At 48.0% G+C, this 13690-nt stretch overlaps 1 protein-coding gene across 5 annotated transcripts in view; it reads right to left on the reverse strand.

Annotated features, from left to right (window-relative positions):
- The window catches only part of dnah3 (dynein axonemal heavy chain 3), a 292437-nt gene that overhangs the window by 199822 nt on the left and 78925 nt on the right, over positions 1–13690 (reverse strand). For all 5 annotated transcript variants that reach the window (XM_070900963.1, XM_070900965.1, XM_070900961.1 and 2 more), the window contains 4 exons: positions 8885–9029; positions 5678–5889; positions 4956–5047; positions 2699–2813 (listed from right to left, as the gene is read on the reverse strand). In XM_070900963.1, coding sequence (XP_070757064.1) covers positions 2699–2813; positions 4956–5047; positions 5678–5889; positions 8885–9029 — 564 coding nt within the window. The remainder of the gene's footprint in view (positions 1–2698; positions 2814–4955; positions 5048–5677; positions 5890–8884; positions 9030–13690) is intronic.

Raw genomic sequence — 13690 nt, forward strand, 5'->3', positions numbered from 1 at the left:
AACCTCAGGTTCCCTGAACATCAGGTTCCTCCTGCTCCTCCTCCTCGTCTTCCGGTTGATGCTCTTCATTCTCCTCCTCCTCCTCATCTGAAGAGACTGTGCACTCTGCACCTTGCTCCTCATATCGCTCTAATCCTTGTTGCTGCACACAGTAGACGACGATGATTCTGGAGACCCTGGCTGGAGCATACTGAAGGGCTCCTCCAGATCTGTCAAAGCATCTGAAGCGCATATTCAGCATGTCTATTGTTTGCTCTATGACACATCTGGTGGACATGTGGCTTTCATTATATCTCTCCTCAGCCTCAGTACGGGATACCCTTGAGGAGGCCATGAGCCATGTCTTCAATGGATAGCTCTTGTTTACAAGCAGCCAGCCAGCAAGTGTGTTTAATGTTGCAAAGAGCTGAGGGAGGGTAGACTGGCGCAGGACGAAAGAGTCATATGCAAGCTGCCAGGGAATTTGGCGCACACATGCATGATGATCTTCCTATAGTTACAGGCCAGTTACACATTGAGGGAAGGGATGCCTTTGCATTTCACAAACACTTCTGGGTGATGATGGGGGTGCCCTGATGACCACATGTGTGTAGTTGATGATGCCCTGCACATGTGGGAAGCCTGCCAGAGCTGCAAAGTCCAGCACGGGTTCATTAACACTGGCTTAATCAGTGGCAAAGTTGATATAATTGGCTGACTTGTCGAACGTGGCATCGGTGACCTTGTGTGATGCATCTGTGTGCGGCCAACTGCAAGATGACTCAAATGTCCACTGCAGATCCCTGGAAGGAGCTTGAGGCGAAGAAGTTGAGGCTGCTGGTGACTTTGACAACCACTGGTAAGGCGTGTCCACGAGGTCCTCTGGGCAGCAGGTCATACTCCAGCAAGCTGCAAATGTCTGCAATGAACTGGCACTATAGCCTGAGCCTCCTTTGGCACTGCTGCTCAGTCATGTTGAGGAAGCTCATCCTCTGTCTGTACACCCTGTGTTGGGGGTATCGTCTCTGGCGCAGTACAGCCCTGCGCTGATACCCTCTGTCCTGTGGAACATCAGGTTGTTGAGGAGAAGATTGTTGGTGTTTTTGCTGCTGGTGTGTCTGCTCCTGCAGGTGTTGGGCTCATCCTGATGCGATTCTGAGGGCCAAGGTGACAGTATAAATGGCACCCATGCGGATGTAATAGATGGCAGAGTTGGCAATTGGAGATCAGAGAAGCAATCTGTCAACGTGTGATAGTTAGTAGCAATGAAGTAAAAGTGGCTTCCGAAATTGCAGAAAAGATGTGCAAACTATGGACACCTAAATCTGTGCTCAAAATGAACTCAGCAAGGGCCTTTCCCTTAGGCAAGTAATCAGGTGTCATGTGGGAGTATTTATTGTACTTTCCATGCTCTGCAGTAATGACCTCGATCAATGGCCACTGAGCTTCCGTCTCAGCTTGACAGACGTGTTTCCCAAGCTGCGTGATTCTGGTTAAAAACTGTTTTGGGTCTGACAACAAGGTATTAATGAGGTAAATTAGGTTGCCCGCCTCTGCCATTCGAATCCATGCCGTGATGGCAAACGCGTCCGAGTTAAAGGCATGAGGAAGCAGCACGGCACGTTCCCGATGCGCTCCCATTTTTTGAGACTTTTACTCCCGACCTGCCTCCAATCCCACACGCACAGCAGCAGGAAAATTCCAGCCCAGGTGACTGATTGGAAAATAGTAGGTGCTTTACCCACGATTTTCCATCCATTGATATTATGAGGAGGAAATTCACAGGCCATGCATCTTGCGATTTTACAAGACACCCACTGCGTTTAAGGCCCCACCAGTGACGCAAGGCATACGAACGTTTCACACCAAGCATCAGCAGGCTATCCATATACTAATCCTGTTCTCATCTAATGTTCACACACATAGCAGGTCAACATTAACATTCGAGCGGCCGACCACTTTTTGGGGGCGAAGAGGCCCCTGCGACTTTGAGGCCCTGGCCTAATTTAATTTGGCAGGTGAGCTGCACTCAAAATAATGGTCCTCGTGCAGCTCACCGCTCTTCGGCCTTAGGCAGAGGGTTTTTGTGGAGTCCGGAGGCTCCTTCCGGCTCCACAAAAAACCCCAACAATTTTAAAACATTTCTGGCCGTTTCCAGGTGGAACATCAGTACATGTGGTCAGTGCGCTCATGTCGCAGGCTCCGCCCATTTGTCCGTTAAAATCGAAGTTGGGGTCCTACCTATGTCATTTTACATGGAAAAGTTGCCGAACGCTTGTTTCAGGCAAGCGATTCAGGGTCAAAGTTACAGTGGGCCGATTGTTGGAGTGAACGACTACCAATCTAATTTTTAAACCTTTTCTGATGCAAATAGGCCCCAAGTGCTTTCCAATAGGAGTTGAGTTACTGGATTGCAATGTAGAGCACGAATCCTGGTTGATTTTTCCATACACCAGCCCAAGCTTGATGCTGTCAGTAGTAATACCCTTATTGCCAACGTGGCTGAGATCAGCTAATTCAGCATAATATAGGCATCATGAAAGAGAATATTTACTGGATAGCTGAAACTTCTAGACTAGACCCAACATCGTTGCCAAGATTCTGACACAATTTGGTGTTTGGGGAAATTTTGCAAGGATAATAATCCAAACTTGAATAGTTACCCAGGTACAGTGAAGAGGATAATTATCTCAATTCTCTTGGTTTGAAATATACTCACCGTGTCCCTATACCTCGAAAAGCTGAAGATGCAATCTCCCCATTCTGCCTTCATCTTAGCAAGAGCTTTCTCCAATGAATACTCTTTGCTGGCTGCTACTCCAATCTCTTCCAATCTAGACAGAAGTTGTTCACAATTCATTTTATTACTTATCACTGGTAGAACTCACTACTCTTTAGTTATTTCTTGACTTATCCCCATTGTTTTAATGCACAAAATTTACCACGGTAAAAGAGCGATATACACACAATTTCTCTCTTTCACAAACCCTTTTCCTTCAAGCCCAGTAAATAGTAGAAAATGAACATAGTTACGGAACTCATTACCATTACCTATTAAGTACATTAATGTCTTTAAATCTAATTTATCGATATATTAAATTTTGTAACTTCCTCCGCATTTCATGTGTATGCCGTCACAAATGCAAATTTCTCTGTCACACTTTAAAAAAAGGTAGCCAGTCTGACCTCTAGTTGACCTGAGAATCGGCTAATTGAAAACAGTCACTAACTGGCCTGCGGAAGGCACAACAATGTCTCCAACACCAGGGATTAGTCTAATGGCTCTTCTCTGCACTGCCTTCAGTGGTTGCATATGGATATCCTATGGGCTAGAAATTTGGTTTTCAGTGAAAACAGTGTTTTTATGCCAAAATTACCATTTTCGCTTCACTACCGATTTCAGGCCTGCTTTTCAGCCTTTAATTTGCACAGCGGTAAAAATCAGAATTGCACGATGATTCGCGACGCAAAGCGCAAATTTTGGCAACTTTAGTCCGAGGCTGATAAACAAAAAAAATTGCAAAAAACATTCACAAAACCCTTACCTACAAAATCACTGAAAAATAATTTTAAAATAAAAACTTTAACTTACTTTTTTTTTGCAGGTCTTCATACTTACTGCTGCTGGCAGGGCTGCAATGCAAGTTTTTCCCTGTCGGTATTCTGGGCGCAGAATACGGGTCCCGGGAGAGTCAAATATCGATCGCAAATGCTAGTTCAAGTGTTGCATGTCGGCGCTCCTCTCCCCAGCAGTATGTGGAAGCACCACCGCAAAAAGATCACCGAAGATACCGCCGACCAGGCTTTCGCCGTGGAGGTTGAAATAGCGGCAAAAACCCGGTCGCAAAGTTGCCGAATTTCTAGCCCCTTGCATCTTAGTGACCAGAACTGGACACGGTACTCAAGGTGTGGTCTGGCCAGAGCAGTACACCGTTTAAGTGTGATTTCTTTCAAATTGTATATTGTTTTGACTATAGCTATATTTGCTTTGTTGATTGCTGCTCTGCTGGTGACTGCACATGTTAAAAGTTGAGTAACTACTATTCAGAGATCTTTTCAGCTTCACCCTTAATTATTTCAACACCATTCATGAAGGATAGACATCACTTGTTTCTTCTTCCTTATCTTATCTAACACATTTTCTAGGTCCCTGGCTACCTCCTGAGGTTCACCTGCCCTTTCCTCTCATCCAGTTTGGCATGGTTTGCAAGTTTGTTCAGTTTGCAATGAATTTCTAAGTCCAGGTCATCAATGTAAATTAGAAACAGTATAGGGCTCACTACTAATCCCTGATGCATTCAATTCAGAACTCTGACTTCTTAACAATTATCCTTCGGCACATTTATAAACAATATTGAGGTATATTTTGAATACCGGCATTTCAAACTTAAGGAGCAGTCTTTTGTGCAGAATTCTGTCAAAGGGATTTTGATGCTCTGGTTATGCCCACTCACGGGTAACAAGGAATTAAATGACACCAACAAACTGACATTACAGAATGTGTGTTAACGGGCTCATAAATGGAATATAAATTGAGGGGAAAGTTCAACAGTGTTTTCCCCATTGATTTCAAAATTAACAGTTATATAGTACAGTGTGCATTGAAATAGCAGTAAATATATAAATATGTAGAGTACAGTACATATATATATATATATATAAAAATATATTAAATATAAACTTGAAACATGCTCAGTGATGTAGGATGTCAGAACTCCAGTACACCGCATCATGCAATGGTAGGATAAGGCTCGTGCCCTCTGGTCACATAGCGAGTTCCTCATACCAGCATAGGGAGGCACTGGTGTAGGTTAAAGAGCCAGTTACGCTACATAATTTGAAGGGAATCTGCACCGTGGAATCTGCGAGCAGTATGTCAGATAAACCTCTTTAAGTGTGCTGTACAGGTGGCAAGAAAATAGCTTAAAAGGAAAACATTAATCCTAGAAAAACAGGTAATTGTTTTAATTGCTTACCTTTCACTGAAATTTCCAAGTCCAAATTCTAGCATTTCCTGCAAGGTGGTGTCTTTATCTGGTTTCACATCAAATCCAACAATTGCACTGATCTGAAAATAAATCAGTCAGCACAGATTATACAATCACAAAAATTTGTATTTTTTTTTTAAATCTGAGAAAAATCTGTCAACTTTGTACTTATTTTCATTTATTCTTCTATGACCTGCTGAGGAGAGCTGCTGGGAGCATTTGCTCCTTGGAGCAAATGTTTTATATGACAGTGACTGCACTTCAAAAATAATGCATGGTTTATAAATTGCTTTAGACATCACGAGAGTCATAATGTAAATGCAACTTCTTTCTTCTTTAAACCTTTATCTACACCACTCTTTAAAAAAAATAATTGCAGCTGCCTGAAGTCTCTACGGATGAGTACTTTGCATCAGTGCTTGACTTGATAGTCTATGATTCAACAGAAACTCAGTTGGGATCATTTTAATTTTCAACTATAGCATAAAACGGGCAATAGCAGATCAGCCACCCCTTATAGACCATGCCCAATTTTCCTTTCCATTGACTTCATTTTACGCTATTGACAAAAGTTGAAATTATCCCCAGTGTGTGATAAATTGCAGTCGTGTTCTATCAGTCAGTGGCACAACAGGTAGGTAACAATACTAAGCAAACATACATTCATCTTATTGTATATTCCTATGGTATGCCAATTTAAAGAGTATTACCTCTTTCCAGTGTCTCTCCTTGATGCCAGGATTGCAAATGATTGCGATAATTGGTAGGTGAGGTTTAAATTTTTCAATTTTAACTTTTGCATTTTCTGCTACACGTTTAGGCCCAGAGATGTCTGCAAAAGTCTTTGTCAGTTTATACATTGTTCTCCACATATTTAAAACTTCATTAGTAATTTCTTCAGCGTCTAGGCCTTGAAAGGATCCTACAAAATGATGGGGATAGAAATCGCAGAAGAAAATTATTGGAATGATTAAAACTATTCCAGTCATAATCTAAAGATAGGTCACAAACATTCCTGTTCATCTCATAATTGAGTCCTTTCCAACATATTATGTAAAAAAACAAATGGACATAACACTAATCAATCGCCATGGCATTGCATACAGGGAGTCAGGACTATGTAAAGTCACAAAGATTGCCTACTTACATCTCTGTAGCATCGCCCAGCTCCAACTGACTTAAAAGGTCATGCCCAAGTTTTATCGTGAAAGGATGGCCAACAAATCCTGATACTTGACACTGTTCTCTCTCTCAACATGCCCTCTCTTGCTCAACCCCCTTTTTCACTGTCAATTTCCTCTATTTTGTACCCTTTTCCTCTATTATCTGTCAATTTCCCATTCTCAACCCTCCATCTTATAGATGTTAGAAATTAGAATCTCTATCTCGCAGGTGTAAGTGATTAGTGCACGTGATTAGTATCATGAGAAATTAAGTACACTGCACGTGCTCACACTGCACAATCCTAATTCAGCTCACAAAGTTACACCTCTGGGCAGAAATATCGTCTGGAATTTTCTCCAGGTAGACGGTTTGGCGGTGGGGTGCCTCCGAGGCGGGCAGGAAACCTAGGAGGCCGGGTTTCCCACAGGCCCTGCTGACTTTAACAGCAGGGGCTTATTTGCATGTGAGGCCTCGGATTCCCATCCACAGCCAGCCAGATAGAGTGGTTGGCTGGCTGCGGGCAGGTGGGCCTGCAAATGCGGAGAGGGGTCGAGGGGTCAGTCTGGGGAGGCATCGCGTGGGGGGTGGGGGGGAAAGAGATCGGCAGTGGCTCGGTTAGGGATCGTGGGTGGGGGGGGGATGGGGGATTGGGTGGGGAGGACTGGAAGTGGGGAGGAATCGGCGGGGGAGGATCGGTGCCGGCCACTGGAGGATTGTGGGAGCCTCAACAATCATTTGTGGAGTGGGAGCAGGGAGGCCTCATGTTGAGGATCGGAGGCTTGGGGAGATGATCGGAGGCCTCCGATCACAGGGGGTAGGTTAGATAGGGACCCTGGATCAAGGAGGCAGGTATAAAGCCATTTACCTCCTGGAGTCTCCACCTCGGTTTAACTGCTGGGTTTCACGAATTGTGTGAAACCCATCTACGTGCAGTTAATTAAAAATGGAGGTTAAAAAAGAGACTTCCAGCCTCATTACAATATTTAAATTGACGTTCCGCCCCTTGGGAGCAGGTTCATCGCCCGCCCCCGTTCAAAACAGATGTGGACGGGTTGGAGGTGGCATCCAGTTGGGAATCTCATTTAACAATTTAACTGTCCCCACACTCCAAACCCACCTGTTTTTTTCCATAAGAACATAAGAAACATTAGAAATAGGAACAGGAGTAAGCCACACGGCCCCTCGAGCCTGCTCTGCCATTTAATACGATCTTGGCTGATCCGATCATGGATCAGCTCCACGTTCCTGCCTGCTCTCCATAACCCCTTATTGGTTAAGAAACTGTCTATCTCTGTCTTAAATTTATTTAATGTCCAGCTTCCACAGCTCTCTGAGACAGCGAATTCCACAGATCCACAACCCTCTGAGAAAATAAATTTCTCCTCATCTCAGTTTTAAATGGGCGGCCCCTTATTCTAAGATTATGCCCCCTAGTTCTAGTCTCCCCCATCAGTGGAAACATTCTTTCTGCATCCATCTTGACAAGCCCCCTCATAATCTTATACATTTCAATAAGATCACCTCTCAATCTTCTGAATTCCAATGAGTAGAGGCCCAACCTACTCAACCTTTCCTCATAAGTCAACTCTCTCATCTCCGGAATCAACCTAGTGAACCTTCTCTGAACTGCCTCTAAAGCAAGTATATCCTTTCATAAATATGGAAGCCAAAACTGCACGCAGTATTCTCGGGGAAAATTTCTGCCATCAAGTGTAAGCTTTTGGGAGAGGCTGAGAGCTTCAAGTAAAAACTATATTGAAGGCATTGCAAGACCTAAAAGACCATACAATAGATAAATTTGATCTTGGAATTGTATTTTTTGATTTTTTAAATGTTGTTTAAACCTTTATTTTAAGTTATCTTGCATTTTAGCATTTTCAACCTCTCTTGTCCGGAACTTCCTTATCCGGCACTACCCCTCGTCCGGCACCATTCCTGGCCGCTGGGTGGCATATGCGCAGAACGCGGCCGATCAAAATCCTTCCTTCCCTGGTCTCAGACCATATATTTTTTTTACATTTGTACAGGGTACTCATCAATATAATCTTTCTTCTTGATGCCGGGGTTATTGGCTGCCTCGGGCGACCTCGCCCCGGGCCGCTTCCCCCCACACCCCCTTCCACCTACCCCCCCATTCGGGCCGATGACCTCCCATCATCCGGCAAAATCCCTCATTTGACACAGGCCCAGTCCCGAGAATCAACCTGTACTAAGAAACAAATACCAGCTACAGTTTGCGTGATGTGTGAAAACCTGGTGGCCAGGTTGCACAGTAACGCATTTACATAGGGAAAACACATTATAATTGTGGACATAGGAATTTATAATGGGAGAAAGTGGCACAAAAGGTGTGGCAAAAACATGATGACAGTAAATCAAGTTGTGCCTACAGGACACGCACGCAGATCTTTGTCCAGCAGGAATGGGAAGATGTTGAAAATTGATGATTTTTCAAACACTTGCAATTTTTAAAGTCACTTTACTCAAACACAAGTAGAATTTTGTAAGTTTGATTTCAAATCATTTTAAAATTGGACAGGGTTCAACAAAAGATTTTCTTTTAATAAAAAAAAGATTTTGAATAAGAAAAACCATCACCAATGTTTTCATGGTATCTTTAAGATGATGGGGTTTTGTCTTTTGTTTGTAGTGCCCTGAAAAGGGAGACCATTCCATCCTGTAACACATGTTTTTAACCATATCTCATTTAAAGATTTCCTTTGTTTCTCATTCAATTATCTTTTGAAACTCACCAGTCATCCACATTTCAGATTTTGTGTAAAAGTTATATGCTGTGTTCCACAGCTGTTCATAAGGAAGCTTCTGTCCTACTGTGTGCAGTAATTGAGGGAACTGGGTCACTCGATGCTCCAACAACTCCTCTTCTTTATTTATAGCCTTTAAAAACAAAAATTGAGTTTCATGGTGGAGATGGCTGGCATCAGATCTTAGAAGAGGCACACTGATGGTTAGGTTCTGATCTCTGGATGACACTGGTTTATAAATGTAACAATGCTCTATTGAATAATAGTTACACAGGAAACTGTCAGCATCCAGAAGAAGAGTTGGTAATGCAATGGAGCACCCTGCATATAGTGCAAGAAATGAAGGAAATGGATCTGGGTCACAGGGTAGCTTGGCTATAGTACTTCCATCTCACAGATCGGAGTTTGAACCAATTAGGTGATTTTATTACACTGCATGTGTAGTTTGGATCACGTGAATGCAGTAACTATGCACCTATTCCCTGTGCTCATACTGATAGAACCAGCTTTCTCATCCTGGGCCGGAATTTTCCCGTTGCCAAGTGTGTGGGCCGGCTGTAAAAATTGTGAAAATAGGCAGTGCGTCGGGAACCACCCATCATCCGGCCTCCTCGCTCTTTTAACTTGGACGTGTTTACCAGCGCGCCATGGACGACCTAATTAAACTCATCAAATGCTTGTTATCAGACCCATGAAAGGGTTTTTAACTGCAGCTTCTGAATTTAACAGCATGAGCACAGGAAGCGCTCAGCTCAGGAACCTCGCCTATGAAGGGGAGGTGGAAGCTCAGTGGTCACTGTGCAAGGGCATTAATTGACAGCTGAGATTATCAGATAAATACACACACATTACACCTCATTACTGACTCCATTTTGTGCACAGATTTATCCTCAGAATCAGACCAAGATGAGCCCCCCCACCAGCGACACCAGCAGCTATTCTACAACTTGATGCTCCACAGGAGGGGGACACCACAGTGCAGCAGCGAGCCTGAAGCGATACCCCCAACACAGAGTATACAGGCAGAAGATAAGCTTCCTCAACATGATTGAGGAGCAGTGCTTCAGGAGGCTCAGGTCATCGTAGACATTTGCAGCTTTCTGGAACAAGACCTGCTGCCCAGAGGTCCTGGTGGACACTCCTTGCCAGTGGCTGTCAAAGGCACCACCGCCCTGAACTTCTGTGCCTCATGCTCCTTCCAGGAATATGCAGCAGACATTTGCAGGATCTTGCAGTCAGCCCCCGACAAATGCATCACCCAGGTGACTGATGCCATGTTACACAACACAGACAATTATATCAACTTAGCCACTGATGTTACTGAGCGGGCGTTCGGCTTTGTGGCTGTGACAGGCATCATTGACTGCACACACATGGCCATGAAGGACACCTCATCATTACCCAGGAGTGTATGTGAACCGCACAGGCCACCACTCCCTTAATGTGCAGCTTGTCTACAACTATAAGATGTGTACGCCAGATTCTCTGGCAGTTGTCATAACTCTTTCGTGCTGCGTCAGTCCACCCTCCCTCAGCTCTTTGCACCTCCAATCAGACTTACCGACTGGCTGCTTGGAAATAAGGGCTATCCACTGAAGATGTGGCTCACGACACCCCTGAGGAGGCCAAGTAGCATTATAGGGCCCAAGTTTCGGCCTCAGTTGCTCCTGATTTTTTGGAGCAACTGGTGTAGAACGGAGTATCTTAGAAATTCAAATTCTCGGCATTTAGTTTGCTCCAGTTCTAGTCAGTTAGAACAGTTTCACTTTGGAACAGAATTTTTTTTTCAAAAGGGGGCGTGTCCGGCCACTTACGCCTGTTTTCAAAGTTTCGGCAGTGAAAACTTACTCCAAACTAACTTAGAATGGAGTAAGTGAAGATTTTTGTACGCTCGAAAAAACCTTGTCTCCACTTTAGAAAATCAGGCGTAGGTTACAAATCAGGCGTAGGGAATGGGGGAGCGGTTTAAAGGGAAGTTTACAAACATTAAAACGTCAGTTTTACAAATAAAGAGCCATCATCAATAATAAATGATAAAAACATCAATAAATCAACCAATAAATCAATCAAAAAAAATTAATAAGAAATAATTTTTTTTAAAGATCAATAAATAAAACATTTTCTACTTACTGACTGAGGCACAAGGAGCCTTCCAACAGTGTGCTGGGATGCTCCCCCCACTCTCTGTCTGTCAGTGTCTGTGTTTCTGACAGCGAGAGGAGGGGGGTAGAGGGAGAGAGGGGGGGCAGGGGGAGGGGAGGGAGGGAGGCAGAGGGGGAGGGAGGGATGGGAGGGAAGGGGAGGGATAGGGGGGAAGGGGGAGAATGGGAAAAGAGGGAGGAGAAGGGGAAGGGGGAGGAGGAGGAGGAGGAGGAGGAGGGGGAGGAGGGGAAGGGGAAGGGGGGAGGAGGAGGAGGAGGAGAAGGGGAAGGGGGGAGAAGGAGGAGGAGGAGGAGGAGAAGGGGAAGGGGGGGAGAAGGAGGAGGAGAAGGGGAAGGGGGAAGAGGAAAAGGGGAAGGGGAGAGGAGAAGGGGAAGGGGGGTGAGGAGAAGGGGAAGGGGGGAGGAGGAGGGGAAGGGGGGGGAGGAGGAGGGGAAGGGGGGAGGAGGAGGGGAAGGGGGGAGGAGGAGGGGAAGGGGGAGGAGGAGGGGAAGGGGGGAGGAGGAGGGGAAGGGGGGGAGGAGGAGGGGAAGGGGGAGGAGAAGAGGAAGGGGGGAGGAGAAGGGGAAGGGGGGGAGAGGAGAAGGGGGAGAGGAGAAGGGGAAGGGGGGAGGAGGAGGGGATGGGGGGGAGGAGGAGGGGAAGGGGGGAGGAGGAGGGGAAGGGGGGGAGGAGGAGGGGAAGGGGGGAGGAGAAGAGGAAGGGGGGGAGGAGAAGGGGAAGGGGGGGAGGAGAAGGGGAAGGGGGGGGGAGAGGAGAAGGGGGAGAGGAGAAGGGGAAGGGGGAGAGGAGAAGGGGGAGAGGAGAAGGGGAAGGGGGAGAGGAGAAGGGGAAGGGGGGAGGAGAAGGGGAAGGGGGGGAGGAGGAGAAGGGGAAGGGGGGAGGAGAAGAGGGGGGTAGGAGAAGGGGGGGAAGGAGAGGGGGAAAGGAGAGGGGGGAAAGGAGAGGAGGGAAAGGAGAAGGGGAAGGGGGGAGAGGAGAAGGGGAAGGGGGGAGGAGGAGAAGGGGAAGGGAGGAGGAGAAGGGGAAGGGAGGAGGAGAAGGGGAAGGGGGGAGGAAAAGAGGGGGGTAGGAGAAGGTGGGGAAAGGAGGGGGGAAAGGAGAGGGGGGAAAGGAGAGGGGGGAAAGGAGAGGGGGGAAAGGAGAGGGGGGAAAGGAGAGGGGGGAAAGGAGAGGGGGGAAAGGAGAGGGGGAAAGGAGAGGGGGGAAAGGAGAGGGGGGAAAGGAGAGGGGGGAAAGGAGAGGGGGGAAAGGAGAGGGGGGAAAGGAGAGGGGGGAAAGGAGAGGGGGGAAAGGAGAGGGGGGAAAGGAGAGGGGGGAAAGGAGAGGGGGAAAGGAGAGGGGGAAAGGAGAGGGGGAAAGGAGAGGGGGAAAGGAGAGGGGGAAAGGAGAGGGGGAAAGGAGAGGGGGAAAGGAGAGGGGGGAAGGAGAGGGGGAAAGGAGAGGGGGAAAGGAGAGGGGGAAAGGAGAGGGGGAAAGGAGAGGGGGAAAGGAGAGGGGGAAAGGAGAGGGGGGAAAGGAGGAGAGGGATTTAAGGAGAAGAGGGGGTTAAGGAGAAGAGGGGGTTAAGGAGATGGGGGGTAAGGAGAAGGGGGGGTAAGGAGAAGGGGGGGTAAGGAGAAGGGGGGGTAAGGAGAAGGGGGGGTAAGGAGAAGGGGGGGTAAGGAGAAGGGGGGTAAGTAGAAGGGGGTAAGGAGAAGGGGGTAAGGAGAAGGGGGTAAGGAGAAGGGGGTAAGGAGAAGGGGGTAAGGAGAAGGGGGTAAGGAGAAGGGGGGGTAAGGAGAAGGGGGGTTAAGGAGAAGGGGGGGTTAAGGAGAAGGGGGGGTTAAGGAGAAGGGGGGGTTAAGGAGAAGGGGGGGTTAAGGAGAAGGGGGGTAAGGAGAAGGGGGGTAAGGAGAAGGGGGGTAAGGAGAAGGGGGGTAAGGAGAAGGGGGGTAAGGAGAAGGGGGGTAAGGAGAAGGGGGGTAAGGAGAAGGGGGGTAAGGAGAAGGGGGGTAAGGAGAAGGGGGGGTAAGGAGAAGGGGGGGTAAGGAGAAGGGGGGGTAAGGAGAAGGGGGGGTAAGGAGAAGGGGGGGTAAGGAGAAGGGGGGGTAAGGAGAAGGGGGGGTAAGGAGAAGGGGGGGTAAGGAGAAGGGGGTGGATAAGGAGAAGGGGGTGGATAAGGAGAAGGGGCAGGGAGGCTGAACGGGCCGGGCCCAAGACTTCGAGCAGGGCCCGTCCCCAGCACCAGATTTACAGGTAGGGTCGGGGGTGTGGGGGGGGGCGGTCGGGTCGGGTCCGGGGGTGGGGGGGGGGGGGGGGCGGTCGGGAGCACGGGTCGGGTCGGGGGTGGGGCGGAGGTCGGGTTGGTTCGGGGAGGGAGGGAGCGCGGGTCGGGTCGGGTCAGTTTGGGCGGGGGGGGCAGAGGGAGGTCGGGTCGGGTCGGGTCCGGGTAGGGGTTCGGGAGCGCGGGTCAGGTCGGGGGGGCAGAGGGAGGTCGGTTCAGTTCGGGTCGGGGGGGGTGAGGGGAGCGCGGGTCGGGTCGGGTGCGGGGGGGGGGGGGAGCAAGAGTCGGTTCGGTGTCGGTGTCGGGTCAGGAGGCAGGGGCGGGGGGGGGGGGGGGGGGAAGCGGGAGTCGAGTCGGGTCGGGAGGAA

The sequence above is a fragment of the Pristiophorus japonicus genome, chromosome 15 (genome assembly GCF_044704955.1).
Source record: "Pristiophorus japonicus isolate sPriJap1 chromosome 15, sPriJap1.hap1, whole genome shotgun sequence".
NCBI lineage: Eukaryota > Metazoa > Chordata > Chondrichthyes > Pristiophoridae > Pristiophorus > Pristiophorus japonicus.